This window comes from Oncorhynchus clarkii, chromosome 28, assembly GCF_045791955.1.
Source record: "Oncorhynchus clarkii lewisi isolate Uvic-CL-2024 chromosome 28, UVic_Ocla_1.0, whole genome shotgun sequence".
Lineage (NCBI taxonomy): Eukaryota > Metazoa > Chordata > Actinopteri > Salmoniformes > Salmonidae > Oncorhynchus > Oncorhynchus clarkii.
In genome coordinates, this window is record NC_092174.1 from 30,694,290 (window position 1) to 30,712,879 (window position 18,590).

At 42.7% G+C, this 18,590-nt stretch overlaps 1 protein-coding gene across 2 annotated transcripts in view; it reads left to right on the forward strand.

The window, feature by feature from the left end:
* Window positions 1-4,255: 4,255 nt before the first annotated feature.
* Window positions 4,256-18,590, forward strand: part of LOC139386886 (CDK5 and ABL1 enzyme substrate 1-like) — a 29,740-nt gene continuing 15,405 nt past the window's right edge. The window contains exons 1-3 of one of the 2 annotated variants that reach the window (XM_071132751.1): window positions 4,256-4,974; window positions 17,877-17,948; window positions 18,320-18,412. In XM_071132751.1, the coding sequence (XP_070988852.1) occupies window positions 4,406-4,974; window positions 17,877-17,948; window positions 18,320-18,412 (734 nt within the window). In that variant the 5' untranslated portion in view covers window positions 4,256-4,405. The remainder of the gene's footprint in view (window positions 4,975-17,876; window positions 17,949-18,319; window positions 18,413-18,590) is intronic. The other variant, XM_071132750.1, reaches the window with a different exon arrangement.

Below are 18,590 nucleotides of genomic sequence, written 5' to 3' on the forward strand. Positions count from 1 at the left end.
GGTGTCTGTTTCTCAAACTAGACACTCTAATGTACTTGTCCTCTTGCTTAGTTGTGCACCGGGGCCTCTCACTCCTCTTTCTATTCTGGTTAGAGACAGTTTGCGCTGTTCTGTGAAGGGAGTAGTACACAGTGTTGTATGAGATCTTCAGTTTCTTGGAAATTTCTCGCATGGAATAGCCTTCATTTCTCAGAACAAGAATAGACTGACGAGTTTCAGAAGAAAGTTATTTGTTTCTGGCCATTTTGAGCCTGTAATCAAACCCACAAATGCTGATGCTCCAGATACTCAACTAGTCTAAAGAAGGACAGTTTTATTGCTTCTTTAATTAGCACAACCGTTTTCAGCTGTGCTAACATAATTGCAAAAGGGTTTTCTAATGATCATTTAGCCTTTTAAAATTATAAACTTAGATTAGCTAACACAACATGCCATTGGATCACAGGAGTGATGGTTGCTGATAATGGGTCTCTGTACCCCTATGTAGATATTCCATAAAAAATAATCTGTGTCCAGCTACAATAGTCATTTACAATGTCTACTCTGTATTTCAGACCAATTTTATGTTATTTTATTTTAAACAAGGACATTTCTAAGTGACCCCAAACTTTTTAACGGTAGTGTATACTACATCTACATTTTGCCAAATCCTTCTCAAGTCTCTCAATTAAACAAGTATAGCTGATCGGCTCTAACTTTATGTTTTCCCCATAATTTTTGAAAATATTTTCAGACAATGATCCTATTTTGGTAACAATTTGCAGACATACCGATGTGAATTCTCAACATTTTGGAGCCGGTCTGGTTAGTATACAGGTTTAAGTGAGGGTACGTCACAAGGGGATGAGTAGGCTACAATGTCTACTATGTGAAAGCTGTCTTTGTATAAATCTCTCACTCAGAGACCTGGGTTGACCCTCAGCCTTAGCCTTTGTTTGGCAGACGCCTTGGCCCCCTTTAATCTTGTGAGGAGATAAATCCATTGATGGACCTAGCCTGATTCAGTTGAAAGTGCTGTCTGACTATCTCCATAGATCACCATAACACAGCATGTTTGAAGTTGGGCTGGTGGGCTGTGGTGCATGGCGCGTGTGGGCCTGGAGAGAGAAGACGAGATGGGGTGGGGTAGGGTAGGGGGGCTTCCTCACGATCCAGAACAGAGTAATCAATCCTGGGCCATGACCACAGACCCCACCTCCCCCTCCTCCTCAAACCACCCACCCACCCACCCACCCCACACACACACACACACACACACACACACACACACCACAACAACACCATTCCTGCTGTCTTCTTGACCACAGAGCACAAACACCATACAGGGCCAGGATGGTAATCTCTCTCTATTTCTCTCTCTCTCTCTCTCTCTGTGTTTCTCTCTCTCTATTTTCTCATCTTTACTAAAAGTGGGTCAAATTTTACATTGTTGTTTTTTTCAGAGCTTCTACAGGGTAAAAGGCAACCTAGAAGTGCCATCCAATGCAGTTCAGATGGATTTTCCTGAGATTACCGTGAGAGAGCTATCCATTCTAATGAGTACATCACAAGAGTCCATGTGTATATATGTGTCATCCAGAAGTGTATGTGAACTGATGTAAACCACTGGGAGCTCTTTAGATGTTAGCTGCTGATAAGAGCCCTTCTTCACCCCATTACATTACTGCAGGAGCTCACACAGTGGAAGTGCTGCTCTCCCTCCTCACACTCTTATCTTTCATCAACACAGACTCTAATCTGAATATAGAGGCTAATTTTGATAGATTGTTTTAGTCTCCTCAGGGCATAAGGAATAACACATCAAAGACAAAAACGACTTATCATATTTCTCATGTTACAAATGTGTTTAGTCCAGTCAAGTTTATTTGTCATATGCATAGTACAATGAAATGCATAGTACAATGTGAGATAATAAGAATAGTAAATATAAACTTAATGGAATAATTGCTATGGCTGTTAGGGATTTACTCTGTTAGGGTTTACAATTGTTTCTGAAGTCTCGATAGGTTGTTTTCCAATGCTCATGGGGAAGACTTAAAGATGAAGGTCTTGTAGGGGTGTTTCCCTGTGGCTGCTGACCTAGGAGCAGTGTTTTGGAGGTGTGTGTGTTCTAGGCATGCAAAGTGTGTCCCTCTCTCAGCAAGCCCAACTAAGGCAAGCTAAAATACCAAGTTAAGGTAATGGATAAAAAAGATCACAAGTCACAACAAAGAATATAAGATACTTGCCACTGAAGATAGCAAGACTATCTCACCCTCATGGTCACCCTTTTCAGTCTCCTCTTTCCTTCTTCCCAGACTCCTCTTTTTAATGACCCTTATTATTACCATCATACAACAATATACACTACCTCCACTCCATCTTGTTGATGGAAACCATTGTCTACACATCATTATCCTGCTGGTAATCGTTTATGGTGCTCTAACACTTGGCATGTTTTTCCTTAATCAACTCTAAAGTAATAGCAGAGTGATGTGCATTGTGGCTCACAATGAGGTGCCAAATCCCTTTATGTCTGGGAAGCTTTACACAAACACAGGAAGTCCAGTGTTTCAAGGCAACGGCGAGGGGAGTAGGAGTCAGAGCCATGGCCTGCGTCTCTCTCTTTCTCCTCTGATGGGAAGTTCAGATTAACGGTGGGTGGTAAACCTGCAGCTCATACACCTCATTGTTGCAGTCCAGAAACAACCTAACCGGAGTCCAAGGTCTGCAGTGCACACTGGCTTCATTGTAATGCATGGCACTGCACAGTAGTGATCTGCTACTGGGGTGAAATTAAGGTAAACTTTTTTTAATAGGAAGTAATAAAAACAAATGGGCATGGCGCTGGATCTGTGTCAAGAGTTACTCAAAACCAACACAACTGAGAAGTTACTATAGCTAAGGCCAGAGTTATACATTAGCATATGACCTGACCAGGATTGGAAAAACTCCTGGCTCCAATTATAGGGATTCATCGAAAGCAGTGGTATTCAACTCTGACCCTACGAGGTCCGGAGCCTGCTAGTTTTCTGTTCTACCTGATAATACATTTCACCCACCTGATGTCGCAGGTCTAAATTAGTCCCTGAATAGAGGGGAACAATGAAAAAATGCAGTGGAACTGTCTTCGAGGTCCAGAGTTGAGTTGGAGGGATCTAAAGCATACCCTAATTTCCCTCTGAATCTATTATTCAATAGTCTGTCTAAACCTCCATTGGAATATGTATTTGTAGGACAGTGTGGTTGATTCGCCAGAGATCTGAGTAGTCATTCACCCCAATGCTTTTTGCAGCTTGTCTTCTCTAAAGAATATTCAACTTGACCTAAAGAACAACCCTCCTCACTTACTCCTAAACTGCAGGCGTTGTAGGATGCTTTCTGATAGAATCCACCATGGAAGCCTGGAAGGATTTTGAAGAAACACAGGGACATCCAGTGGTGAGCAGATGTCTTGTTGTTGTCCTAAACGGTATGATTAACATAGCTTCCTAGATGTCCTATTTTTTCTTAGAAGTGGACTATATAAATTAAAGCGAAAACTAGTGAAAAAGTATTCACATAAACAGCTAATGCCACCCAGGTGGATTACTACAGGCGCTCACCACCAAATAGTACTATTTTGCATTGGTGTATATCTGCAGTGTTGTGATATTTATCTAACACCACTAGATGGCATATTTAGTCAAAACATGTCCAAACCTGACAACTAAACCAGACTAAACCATGTAAAACAGACAGATGGCGCAAATGTTGCAGAACTGCAGAATGACATATTTTGGAAATACAGCATGTTCCATTCCTCAAATGATACACAGCCCAATTTTGGAAATAGAGCATGTTCCATTCCTCAAAAGCTACACAGCCCACTTTTGTTTTCAATATCATGGGATGTTCTGCTAAAGATTCCCTAGTTATTTTAGAGACATACAGTGAAGATGAAAGAGTTTATGCTTTGAGTCCTTGGTAAATAGCCTAGGGCTATTATGGTTACCCATTACTTCCGTAATATGAACCCCAAAGCACAATTTCCAAAAATGCATATTTCCAATCAATTTAACTGCTTTAACATGCAAATATAACACATGGTAATCCATTAGTTATTTCTGAATGTGGCCAAAATCTGCTATACCTGATGACATTTTTATGTAATTTTGGATAACCAGTCCAGAAGTCTGAAGAGGGAGGGCACGGGAGGAAAATGAAAAAAAATAAAAAAAATAACCCTTTCGTGTGTCCCTGAAAGCCTATTGGTCCAATTTTTCCCTGCTGCCACAATACTGCAGACACATAACCATCCTGTTTTAGTCAGTTTAAGCTTGCACTTACAATACAAGGCTTTAACATTTGCTATCTACATAAGCACACTTTTAATGTCATATTGACAAAACCTCTGCTCGCCGATTCGAATCGCTGGAAGTGGACCATGGCGGCTGCCACGAGCAGCAATACATCCACAACCACGCTCCAGATAAAGCATTCCAGTATCGAGCATACGCGGAAACGCATAGACCCTCGGAGGAGACAAGCCGCACTCTCTTTTCTCAGTAACATTTCTTTGGATGGTCGACCGGTGCAAGATGATGCCGACAATCAGATCGAAGAGGATAATTCAATTGAGTCGAGGACTAGACAGAGGCTGGTTTCTGCAGCAGAGCGTCCGCTGTACGCGGCTGGCAGTGACACAGGGGTAGCGACCCCCACGGCCACCCAGGCGCTCGCTATTGCAAACCAGGCTCTGATTGCTAACGCACGAGATAGTTTTGGGATTGGTCCCGCCGCTGCAGCTCAAGCGTGTACAGATCCGGAAGGGGATGCTTTCGGCCCTTCGATTTTCAGTTCGCCTTTCTCTGCAGTACCAGCCGCGATTAGAGGCAGGCTTCAAACCTACACTCAGGGAGTTGTGCCTGCTGCCTACTCCAGGCAGGCTTCCCAAGGCTTCTGTTTGGAGGGAGGACAGATAGCCAACTCTGTCCTGGAGCTGCAGAGATCAAGGTAGGGCAATTGTAGATATCTCCATCATGTAGTGTTTACATTCATGACATGTGTGAAGGAGATTACTGGTTGCCCATATTGGGAATGGGAATTGTGACACAGAAGCCCACAGTCAGTCAATGTTTACACTGCACTCTCACAAATTATGCATGTCATAGGCTACAGTATTGCAACCCAAGTGTCAACAATACAGTTTGGCTACAGTATTGCAACACTCATATTGCAATAGTCACTGAAAGTAAGGTTAGAGTTTTCAGGAAGGTCTTTGTTGAGTGAAGCCACCAAACAGGATCCACACAGACCTGGGCTATACTAATGTGTATCTTCAGTTATCATCTCAACAATAGCACAGGTTTCTCCGGTCATATTTTGTACTAGGGCTGCTCAAACGGCATCCTCAGTTTTAGTCAGTGTACTGCTAAATACAAGTTTATACAAAGAGACAGATTACAGCAAAGAGCAAGAGCCTTGGCTTTCTCTATATGTGAAATTTAGTATGCTGCTAACAACTGTGCACATGCAGTGGCCCATTGATTTAGGTGGAATCAGCGGGATTAGATTGAAAAGGTCAACCATTGTGGAATCATTTTGATTAGCCTGCCTATTAACCAGTATGATGCATGTGCTCTCAAATAACAGAATTTGTAAAACATGTTATATTCATGGTAGCACTGAAAGGCATGTCCAGCAGGAAGGTGGACTTTTCCCCCCTGTGCAGATACGGTCACCCATGCAGATTTGTCCCCATAACCGGTTGGGAGGACTTTACAAAGCTGCCCTGCACCTGCTGCCTTGCCCTCTCCTATGCAATATAAACAACCTGTAACCCAGTACTCCTCAACACATCGGATCATGGACACCTTTAATACCTTTGTTTACTCTGTAGAGTGGACCAGAGCACAGGGAAAATCTGAGGCTGCCTGACACTCTGTCCCTGCCTATACCCCACAAACACACACACTTATCTGTAAGGTCCCTCAGTCGAGCAATGAATTTCAAACACAGATTCAACCACAAAGACCAGGGAAGTTTTCCAATGCCTTGCAAAGAAGGGCATCTAAATATATGGCAAGACCTAGCAATGATCAACAATCAATTTGACAGCTTTAAGCATTTGTTAAAATAATGATGGGCAAATGTTGCACAATCCAGGTGTGGAAAGCTCCTAGAGACTTACCCAAAAAGCCTCACAGCTGTAATTGCTGCCAAAGGTGATTCTAACATGTAAGCAACTCAGGGGGTCGAATACTTATCTAATCTATATACAGTATATCACAAAAGTGAGTACACCCCTCACATTTTTGTAAATATTTGAGTATATGTTTTCATGTGACAACACTGAAGAAATGACACTTGCTATGTAAATGTAAAGTAGTGAGTGTACAGCTTGTATAACAGTGTAAATTTGCTGTCCCCTCAAAATAACTCAACACACAGCCATTAATGTCTAAACCGCTGGCAACAAAAGTGAGTACACCCCTAAGTGAAAATGTCCAAATTGGGCCCAAACTGTCAATATTGTGTGGCCACCATACTTTTCCAGCACTGCCTTAACCCTCTTGGGCATGGAGTCACCAGAGCTTCACAGGTTGCCACTGGAGTCCTCTTCCACTCCTCCATGACGACATCACAGAGCTGGTGGATGTTAGAGACCTTGCACTCTTCCACCTTCCGTTTGAGGATGTCCCACAGATGCTCAATAGGGTTTAGGTCTGGAGACATGCTTGGCCAGTCCATCATCTTTACCCTCAGCTTCTTTAGCAAGGCAGTGGTCGTCTTGGAGGTGTGTTTGGGGTCGTTATCATGTTGGAATACTGCCCTGAGGCCCAGTCTCCGAAGGGAGGGGATCATGCTCTGCTTCAGTATGTCACAGTACATGTTGGCATTCATGGTTCCCTCAATGAACTGTAGCTCCCCAGTGCCGGCAGCACTCATGCAGCCCCAGACCATGACACTCCCACCACCATGCTTGACTGTAGGCAAGACACACTTGTCTTTGTACTCCTCACCTGGTTGCCGCCACACACGCTTGACACAATCTGAACCAAATAAGTTTCTTGCTCATCAGCAAGTTTCTTGCTCATCAGACCACAGGACATGGTTCCAGTAATCCATGTCCTTAGTCTGCTTGTCTTCAGCAAATTGCTGGTGGGCTTTCTTGTGCATCATCTTTAGAAGAGGCTTCCTTCTGGGACGACAGCCATGCAGACCAATTTGATACAGTGTACAGCATATGGTCTGAGCACTGACAGGCTGACCCCCCACCCCTTCAACCTCTGCAGCAATGCTGGCAGCACTCATACATCTATTTCCCAAAGACAACCTCTGGATATGACGCTAAGCACGTGCACTCAACTTTTTTGGTTGACCATGGCGAGGCCTGTTCTGAGTGGAACCTGTCCAGTTAAACCGCTGTATGGTCTTGGCCACTGTGCTGCAGCTCAGTTTCAGGGTCTTGGCAATCTTCTTATAGCCCAGGCCATCTTTGCCATGAAGTGCCATGTTGAACGTCCAGTGACCAGTCAGTATGAGGGAGTGTGAGAGCGATGACACCAAATTTAACACACCTGCTCCCCATTCACACCTGAGACCTTGTAACACTAACGAGTCACATGACACCGAGGAGGAAAAATGGCTAATTGGGCCCAATTTGGACATTTTCACTTAGGGGTGTACTCACTTTTGTTGCCAGTGGTTTAGACATTAATGGCTGTGTGTTGAGTTATTTTGAGGGGACAGCAAATTTACACTGTTATACAAGCTGTACCTCACTACTTTACATTGCAGCAAAGTGTCATTTCTTCAGTGTTGTCACATGAAAAGATATACTCAAATATTTACAAAAATGTGAGGAGTGTACTCACTTTTGTGATTATACTGTAAATATATATATATATATATATATTTTTTTTTACCCATTAACATTACAGTATTTTTAACATAGTATTTTGTGTATATTGTTGACAAAAAAATACAATTAAATCCATTTGAATCCCACATTGTAACAAAAGTGAAGGGGTGTGAACTATACATTCATGTACATACTACCTCAATTGGGACGACCAACCAGTGCTCCCGCACATTGGCTAACTGGGCTATCTGCATTGTGTCCCACCACCGTCAACCCCTCTTACGCTACTGCTACTCTCTGTTAATGTTAGCATGTAGCATTTCGCTACACTCACATTAACATCTGCTAACCATGTGTATGTGACAAATAAAATTTGATTTGATACTCTCTGTTCATCATATATGCATAGTCACTTTAACCATATCTACATGTACATACTACCTCAATCAGCCTGACTAACTGGTGTCTGTATATAGCCTCGCTATTGTATATAGCCTGTCTTTTTACTGTTGTTTTTATTTCTTTACTTACCTATTGTTCCCCTAATACATTTTTTGCACTATTGGTTAGAGCCTGTAAGTAAGCATTTCACTGTATTCAGCACACATGACAAATAAACTTTGATTTGAATACTGTCTGAAGGCACTGTACATTACAATGATTCAGTAGTTAAACCCCCCCCCAGGTTATGGAATGCGGTCGGTCAAAGGAGGCTGCCACTGTAAACTGAATTATAAGCTGTTGAGTAATAACTAAGGCGACCTGTTGAGGGACCCCGGCCATATTCCACAGACACATCATAGATGGGCATCTCTCACACAGTGCCTGGTCTGTTTTCCCAGGGCAGCAGCTTGGTGGAAAAGTGGCCAGATCCAGAGAGAGAACCTTGGCTGGGAAGGGAAAGGCAGGACGCCCAGGCTTTCAGAGACGCTGCCCGGCCAGACTCTCCTTTATCTGTTTATCTCCATCTTCTGTCCTTCACTCCACTTCCTCTCCCAAGGGCACCATACCAGATACTCTTTATTTCTCTCTTTCCATCTTCCTCCCTTCCCTCTCTCATGGCCTCCAGTCCTGCTCCCAGCCAGGAATCCCCAACCCTCAGATCAGCTGCCAAAAGATACTCTGAGATCAGCGCTGCTTAAAACCATCTTATTCGGTGTGCATTGATTCTAATGCATGCAAATTATGGTTGAGTTTACATAGGCTGCAGTATTCTACTGCTCAAGCTAGACTCATAGACAATGGCCTTTTACATTCTAGCATAATTTAAGGCGCCCACTCTGTCTTGCTGCTACTGTAAAGGTGTCAGCCCGAGGTGTGGATCTGTTTAAACCGCTTTAAAATGAAAACACATTTAGCTTAGTGAATGTTGCCACAAAATCAAATTCCCATAAAATTGTATGGATTGACAGTTAATGCAGTAAATTATATTCTGCACTCCAATGTCCCCATGTTTTAAACCATTTTTCACAAGTCCTCATTGTGATCGAAAGCTTACTACAGGGAGACTATGAAGCCAAGGGAAACCATAGCAGAGAAACCACATGCAGTATAAACCATTACAATGGTCCTTTGCAGTTTTGTGCAATTGAGTCATATCCTTTTGGTTAAGAGGTTGAGGTTGTTGTTTGGTGAAGGAATGGTTGGCATAATTACATGATTATGTAAGCAGCAATCTTAGGCTAGTTTGCCTCTGAAACACTTGTGGCTTGAACTGTAAGCGAAATCTCCAAAGCAGCTGCAGGATAGGCCTTTATGGTTAAAACGGCCACCATAATTAAAGCATTACTGGTAATGAGTCTTGAGATAAGAAATATAGACATGATGGGTTACTCTATTTCCAAAATGGAACTTGCAGTACAAGTTTACTAGTTCAAGTTCCACAATGCTAGTAGCACTGTTGTTCATCCTAAACCACATGCTATTTAAAGGGAAGGGGGAAGGATGGATTCAGTGGTTTTACTGTATGTCAAGCAACCAGAGCAACTAACCACAAGGTGCTGTGTGTTTTCAACAATATAGGTATGTGTTCTTGTCCTTTATCCATGTCTGCAGCAGTGTTTCCCCTATATTTATATATAGTGTTTTACAGCAGTGGCAAGAATTTAGCAGCGTTGGGACATATTTCTGCCGAGACGCGCTTTTAGAGCTCCCCCACTGCTACAGTAGCAGGAAGGAATTCACTGTTGTTGTTGTAAATGTGTTTGAGAAGAAAGACCGAAGGGGCTGAGAATAGCCTTTGTTGATTGGATTTTCCCCCCAAATGATTCAATTTTCTTTGGCCTGTAATTGTAAGAAGGCTAGAACATTAGATTGACTTCCACTCTGTCACCCGACAGCGGAACGGGAAGACAATGTCCATGGCAGGCTGCCAATGGGTGTGCGTGTGAAACAATTGAATCTTTTATGTTGAGCACTACAGCTCCTTATCCTAAAAAGCGACAAGCATAGCTGTCAGGTTACATACCAATTGTTTTTGAATGTCCTAAGATTGATTAAATAGACCATGCTTGAAATTCATTGAATGTGAACAGTGCTTGAATATCAAATCAATTCAAGTGTTATGTCACATGCGCGGAATACAACAGCTGTAGACATTAGTGACATGCTTACTTCAAGTTCTTAACCAACAATGTAGTTTTAAGAAGAAGAAAAAAAACTCCATAAATTAAACAAAAACACAGACAGATTGTGTCTTTCATGGGCAGCTCTACTTAGATGCCCATTGTTGTTCTGTCAATATTGAAGGAGGCGATAATTGAAAGTAGCCTGGGCTCTGCCTTAAAGCTTCGGAGTTCGACCAGTCCTTGTTAAAGTCAGAATGCTACTGTTGGATTGGAGTTGATTTATCAAGGACCAGCCACACGAACTACGGACTGTTCACCCCGTTACCATCTAGAAGGAGGCGACAGTACAGGTGCATCAAGCTGGGACCGAGAGACTGATAAACAGCTTCTATCTCCAGGCCATCAGACTGTTAAACAGTCACCACTATCCGGCCTCCGCCCAGTACCCTGCCCTGAACCTTAGTCACTGTTAATAGCCGGCTACCACCCGGTACTCTACCCTGCAGCTTAGAGACTGCTTTGCCCTATGTACAGAGTCATTGAAAGCTGGTCACTGCTGTACACACCTTTACTATTAATATACTGTCTACACACACACACACACACACACACATATATATATATATATACAAATTAGTTGATTCGGCTATTGCTCGTTACTGACAGGTGTATAACATCGAGCACACAGCCATGCACATCCATAGACAAACATTGGCAGTAGAATGGCCTTACTGAAGAGCTCAGTGACTTTCAATGTGGCACCGTCATAGGATGCCACCTTTCCAACCAGTCAGTTCGTCAAATGTCTGCCCTGTTACAGCTGCCCCGGGCAACTGTAAGTGCTGTTATTTTGAAGTGGAAACATCTAGGAGCAACAATGGCTAAGCCACAAAGTGGTAGGCCACACAAGCTCACAGAATGGGACCGGGAGTGCTGAAGCACGTAAAAATTGTTTGTCCTCGGTTGCAACACTCACTACTGAGTTCCAAACTGCCTCTGGAAGCAACGTCGGCACAATAACTGTTTGTTGGGAGCCTCATGAAATGAGTTTCCATGTCCGAGCAGCTGCACACAAGCCTAAGATCACCATGTGCAATGCCAAGCGTCGGCTGGAGTGGTGTAAATGTCCCTGCCATTGGACTCTGGAGCAGTGGAAACGCGTTCTCTGGCGTGATGATTCACGCTTCACCATCTGGCAGTCCGACAGACGAATCTGGGTTTGGCGGATACCAGGAGAACCCTAGCTGCCCCAATGCATAGTGCCAACTGTAAAGTTTGGTGGTGGAGGAATAATGGTCTGGGGCTGTTTCATGGTTTGGGCTAGGCCCCTTAATACCATTGAAGAAAATTCTTAACGCTACATACAGAATACAATGACATTCTAGACGATTCTGTGCTTCCAACTTTGTGGCAACAGTTTGGAGAAGGCCTTTTCCTGTTTCAGCATGACAATGCCCCACTGCACAAAGCCAGGTCCACACAGAAATGGTTTATTGAGATCGGTGTGGAAAAACTTGACTGGCCTGCACAGAGCCCTGACCTCAACTCAATCGAACACCTTTGAATTGATTTGGAACGCTGACTGTGAGCCAGGCCTAATCGCCCAACATCCCTGCCTGACCTCACTAATGCTCTTGTGGCTGAATGGAAGCAAGTTCCTGCAGAAATGTTCCAACTTCTAGTGGAAAGCCTTCCCAGAAGACTTGAGGCTGTTATAGCAGCAAAGGGGGGACCAACTCCATATTAAATGCCCATGATTTTGGAAGCAGATGTTTGTTGAGGAGCATACTTTTGGTCATGTATATTCCGCACTCTTTTAAAAAAAAATGTCTTTCTTTCTTGTTGGATTATGCGTGTATTTCTAGGTATTATTACTGCACTGTGGGAGCTAGAAACAGAAGCATTTCGCTGCACCTGTAAGGGTTTTCGTCCTCCTCCTCTGATGAGGAGTAAGATAGAGCGGACCAATTTGCAGCGTGGTAATTGTCCATTTTAATAAGTCAAACTGAACACTACAACATACAAAATAACAAAGTGAAACCAACGAAACAGTCCGTGTGGTACAAACACTAACACGGAAAATAATCACCCACGAAACACAATAGAAAACCGGCTACCTAAATATGGTTCTCAATCAGGGACAACGATTGACAGCTGCCTCTGATTGAGAACCATACCAGGCCAAACACAGAAATAGCAAATCATAGAAAAACTAACATAGACAACCCACCCAACTCACACCCTGACCTAAAACAAAGACATAACAAAAGAACTAAGGTCAGAACGTGACAGCACCTACAATAACATTTGATTTGACCTGCAGTTAAACATCAATAGACTGCTGTATCAGTCTTGTTGAAGTGAATGAGTAGTCTGGTCCACGTGTTATTGTTTGCACGGGTGTGTAAAACATCCTTTGCACGTCCACCTCCTGGCTGGCCTGCTGTTGTTCATCTACAGTAGCTGGATCAGTCTGAGCGTCCCGCTGAACAGTGGAAACTAGTTTATGGGTTCAGTCCATCAGGTGTACTGTACAAAACTGTGAAATAAAAACCTAGTAGTCAAAATAAAATATTCTGTCCAAAAATGAAATTTGCAGCAGTGATAAGATTTTGACCCAATGACATCTGGCACAGTAAGCCATCTGTAATCGAGTGAACCTAATAATTTGTCATGGCAATAGATAGATTAGAGTACCTGGGATGAGGTCATGGTCACTGTTATGTTTCTAACAGACAGCGAGGGCTGTATTTGCTCTGCTGACTGCTACAGCCTAGCTATTCTGGTTAACATGTTCTCCAGGGTGAAGGTGGAGAGACATAGTGTATTCAGAATACTTGACTTTTTCCACATTGTTACGTCACAGCCTTATTCTAAAATGGATTAAATTGTTTCCCCCCCTCAATCTACAAACAAAATACCCCATCATGACAAAGCAAAAACAGGTTCAGAATTTTTTGCTAATTTATTTAAAAAAAAATATTTAAAAAAAGTAACATTTACATAAGTATTCAGACCATTCTCTCAGTACTTTATTAAAGCACCTTTGGCAGAGATTACAGCCTCATGTCTTCTTGGGTATGACACTACAAGCCTGGCACACCTGTGTTTTGGGAGTTTCTTCAATTCTTCACTGCAGATCCTCTCAAACTCTGTCAAGTTGGATGGGGAGCATTGCTGCACAGATATTTTCAGGTCTCTCCTGATAGGTTAGATCGGGTTCAAGTCCGGGGTCTGGTTGAGCCACTCAAAGGACATTCAGCGACTTGTCCCGAAAACACTCCTGTGTTGTATTGGCTGTGGACTTAGGGTCGTTGTCCTGTTGGAAGGTGAACCTTCACCCCAGTCTGAGGTCCTGAGTGCTCTGGAGCAGGTTTTCATCAAGGATCTCTGTACTTTGAGAATGAGAATCTTGTTTCTCATGGTCTGAGAGTCTTTAGGGGCCTTTTGGCAAACTCCAAGCCAGCTGTCATGTGCCTTTTACTCAAGAGTGGCTTCCGTCTGGCCTGATTGGTGGAGTGCTGCATTGATGGTTGTCCTTCTGGAAGGTTCTCTCACCTCCACAGAGGACCTCTGGAGCTCTGTTAGAGTGACCATTGGGTTCTTGGTCACCTTCCTCACTTACAATATAGTATCTTTATTAAGGGTGTCAATTTTTAGACTGCTCGGTTTGGCCGGGGGCCAGCTCTGGGAAGAGTCTTGGTGGTTCCAAACTTCTTCCATTTAAGAATTATGGAAGCCACTATGTTCTTGGGCCTTCAATGCTGCAGAAGTTTTTTGGTACCCTTTCCCAGATCTGTGCCTCGACTCAACCCTGTCTTTGAGCTCTATGGACAATTACTTCGACCTCATGGCTTGGTTTTTGCTCTGACATGCACTGTCAACTGTGGGACCTTATATAGACAGGTGTGTGCCTTTCCAAATCATGTCCGATTGAATTTAACACAGGTGGACTCCAATCAAATTGCGGAAACATCTCAAGGATGATCAATAGAAACAGGATGAACCTGAGCTTAATTTCTCAAAACCTGGTCTTCGCTTTGTCATTATGGGGTATTGTGTGTAGATTGAGGGGGGGGGGGGGGGAAATGATAATACATTTTAGAATATGGCTGTAACGTAACAAAATGTGGAAAAAAGGAAGGGCTCTGAATATTCTCCGAATGCACTGTAGCTAAGACAGGTTTCATTGCAGTTGCTCTGCTCTGTGCAACCAATGAATGTGTCACCTCATCAGGAATGTAAACCATAGCATGTTAGCGCAGCTAGCAGGCTAGGAATGTAAGCCTTTAGGCTAGCATGATGGTAGCCACCCTATCCATCACTCAGCATTCTCACTGGAGGATGTTGCCGGGCCTGTCGGCCACAAATACCTTGACGATCCATAATCAATCAATCAATCCAATGTATTTTATAAAGCCCTTTTTACATCAGCAGTTGTCACAAAGTGCTACACAGATACTCTTCTTGCTGTGGAGATAAGAGTACATGGCCATTGAGGCCAGATCATTTATCAAGATGAACAGCAGGGTCACATAATAACCACAGTGGTTAGAGGGTGCAGCAGTTCAACACCTCTGGAGTAAATGTCAATGATCCATCTCTTTGACATTCACAGAGGGGATGTGATGAGAATTCATAACATGTAGGCTACATGCTTTCCTTCATTACTTTCTTGCCAGGTTTCTCTCAAAAGAGAGGTTCTCAACTTCAAGAGATTATCCTTGTTAAATATGAAGATGTAATAAAATCAATTCCATCTCAGTGCAGAGTGGATGTATGCCATGTAGTTGACCATGTTTACAATTTCTGGCACATCTCAGTGCTAGACATTTTAGAAATGGTTTCCTTTCCAATTGCTGTTTCTAACCACATTCCCCTGTAAACATGATGTAGTCTCACCTATGTGGTATAAAGACTGTTGAATCATCCTCTGTTGGTTTAGGCTTGCTTACTGCTGGGAGTTTGTCAAGGACAGTCATTTTTTGTTAATTTGTTCTGCTGTTCTGTAGTTGATTAACCAGCCGGAGAGCATACTCTTATCATCAGCTCATTCTTTCACTCTCGCTGAATTGGTAATTTAAGAGGTGACAAGTCAAGTTGAGTGTCATTGAGTATATTTAAATAAGTACCACATGTTTAGTGGAGCCTGAAAGCTTGGTGACAACTGACAAGCAGGCTGGCAGGAGTTGTGCAATATGTTTTTTATATTTTTTTATAGTAATGGGCTAATAGATTTTGCGCTGGCTAAGTCATGCAACCCAAGTGTGAAAGAAAGGCCTGTGTGTGACAACAGTGTTACAACAAAATGAACCAGCCATTGTCTTTATCCTCTTATGGCATATTTCCATACAGGATTTACCTCAGTCTTTTACCCAAAAGGCTCAGACTTTTCTGTTTCCATCGACGTGGGCCGGTATCCGTGTCTAAATGGGCCACTGGTACTTTTCAGCCAGCATTTGCATAACAATGGCTAACTGTGAACTTTAAGCAACTGTTTTGATTATGCAGAGGTTGTTGATTCTGCTAGCTATGGAAACAATTTCCTTAGTATAACATGTATACACTGATGTTAGTAGAAAAGTAGCATTAATTACCAACTAAACCAGTTCCTTACTCTAGATTAGAATGTTCTAACCATTCTACATGATCTCACACAGAGGCTACTAGTCAGAATGTAGAACACAACAGTGATCATTGACCACAGCAGCCAGCCAGTCAGTCACACAGTGCTGGTGTCAATGATTACAGCTTTGCTTTGTAAATAAGCCACTGTGCCTGACAAGACGGCACAGTACAAAGTCATAGAAACTTTAGCTATACTTCACATCAAACGTGAAGGTAATGTACATGGGCCAGACTAAGAGGTCCAGTTAGTTTAGGCTACTCATTCATTCTCCAGACCGTTAAAGAAATATGAAAATGATTGTTATGGATGATCACTTGTTGATTTTAGATCGTCAATGATTTAAGATTTGGGTTCAAAACAGTACAATGTTGAACATTTTTCTAAGATTTCCCAATACTGATATAACGGGACAGTAGTGGAGAGGGTAGTAAGTTTTAAGTTCCTCGGCGTACACATCACGGACAAACTGAATTGGTCCACCCACACAGACAGCGTTGTGAAGAAGGCGCAACAGCGCCTCTTCAACCTCAGGAGGCTCAGGAGGCTGAAGAAATTCGGCTTGTCACCAAAAGCACTCACAAACTTCTACAGATGCACAATCGAGAGCATCCTGTCGGGCTGTATCACCGCCTGGTACGGCAACTGCTCCGCCCACAACCATAAGGTTCTCCCGAGGGTAGTGAGGTCTGCACAACGCATCACCGGGGGCAAACTACCTGCCCCCCAGGACCCCTACACCACCCGATGTCACAGGAAGGCCATAAAGATCATCAAGGACAACCACCACTCGATCTACTGCCTGTTCACACCGCTATCATCCAGAAGGCGAGGTCAGTACAGGTGCATCAAAGCTGGGACCGAGAGACTGAAAAACAGCTTCTATCTCAAGGCCATCAGACTGTTAAACAGCCACCACTAACATTGAGTGGCTGCTGCCAACATACTGACTCAACTCCAGCCACTTTAATAATGGAAATTGATGTAAAAATGTATCACTAGCCACTTTAAACAATGCTACTTAATAATGTTTACATACCCTACATTACTCATCTCATATGTATATGTATATACTGTCCTCTATATCATCTATTGCATCTTGCCATCTTTATTTAATACATGTATCACTAGCCACTTTAAACTATGCCACTTTATGTTTATATACCCTACATTACTCATCTCATATGTATATAGGGTACTCTATACCATCTACTGCATCTTGCCTATGCTGTTCTGTACCATCACTCATTCATACATCTTTATGTACATATTCTGTATCCCTTTACACTTGTGTGTATAAGACAGTAGTTGTGGAATTGTTAGGTTAGATTACTCGTTGGTTATTACTGCATTGTCGGAACTAGAAGCACAAGCATTTCTCTACACTCACATTAACATCTGCTAACCATGTGTATGTGACAAGTAAAATTTGATTTGATGGAGGTCAACCAGTGGATTTGGGTAGAACTACCTTGCTTACTGTTAGATAAGGAATGATGTGGTTAATACCATTAATTCTGAAGACATGTGTTCAGGGTTTATCATGAACAAGGAACCTCACTCTATTGACATTTAGGCCTCTTTGCGAAAGCCCATGATTAAGAGTGATTTGACCATTTTATTACATCAACACATTTCTTTCTCTGTTATGGTAAGCCAAGGGTTTTAACCTGCATAATCATTACCAAGTAATGACCATAATTTAGCAAATATCTTGCAATTCAGAATGAATGATTCTAAATGGGCCTTATACATAGTGTCCAGTCTTTCCTCTTCCAGGGCGAGGTAGAGCTGGTTAGGCGCAACACAAGTTGCTTGTAAACTCAATACCAGCTCCTTATTTCCCTTTTCTCCACAGACGGAGGCTCATCTCTCAGCGATCCTCCTTGGAGACACTGGAAGACATTGAGGAGAACGCCCCTCTACGCAGGTATTGTATAGCAACAACTGTCACAGATCACACAACTCGGCACACCACCCAGAAACAGATTTGGTTTGCTCATATTTTCCTCTCGTTTTAGAGCGGTACTCGAGAAGTCAATAACAGCTTTGGCCTGGGAAGTATTTTGATAGATGATGACACTGGAGGAGCTGTAGTTTCACTTCAGTTTGCTATATGGAGACATTTTATGTCCTTTGGGGTGGTGGTGGTGGGAACATCAGGCAACACTGTAATGTCTTGGTCTGGCTCAGTCTATCTGTTTACGGTTGTTAAAGGCATGTTGTGGTCTTTTACTGCTCCAAATGGATCTCAATGAATCACATTGGTTTTGATCTGTCTTGAATAAAATGTGTTTTTAGATGCAGAACCCTCTCAGGTTCACCCCGACCAAAGAGCTTCAAAAAGGTCCACTTCATCAAGAATATGAGGCAACATGATATGCGCAATGGAAGGTATGAATGAAAACAACCCCATCCCTAATTCAATACAAACCTTCAATAGAAAATCCCCCCAATGAACGCACAGTAGTTTGAATACCCCTCAGGTTAATGAAATCTACTAGAGATGTAGGTCACTTATTCTAAGCTATTCCTTATTGCTTAGTACTATCAAATAATTTACTATTGATTG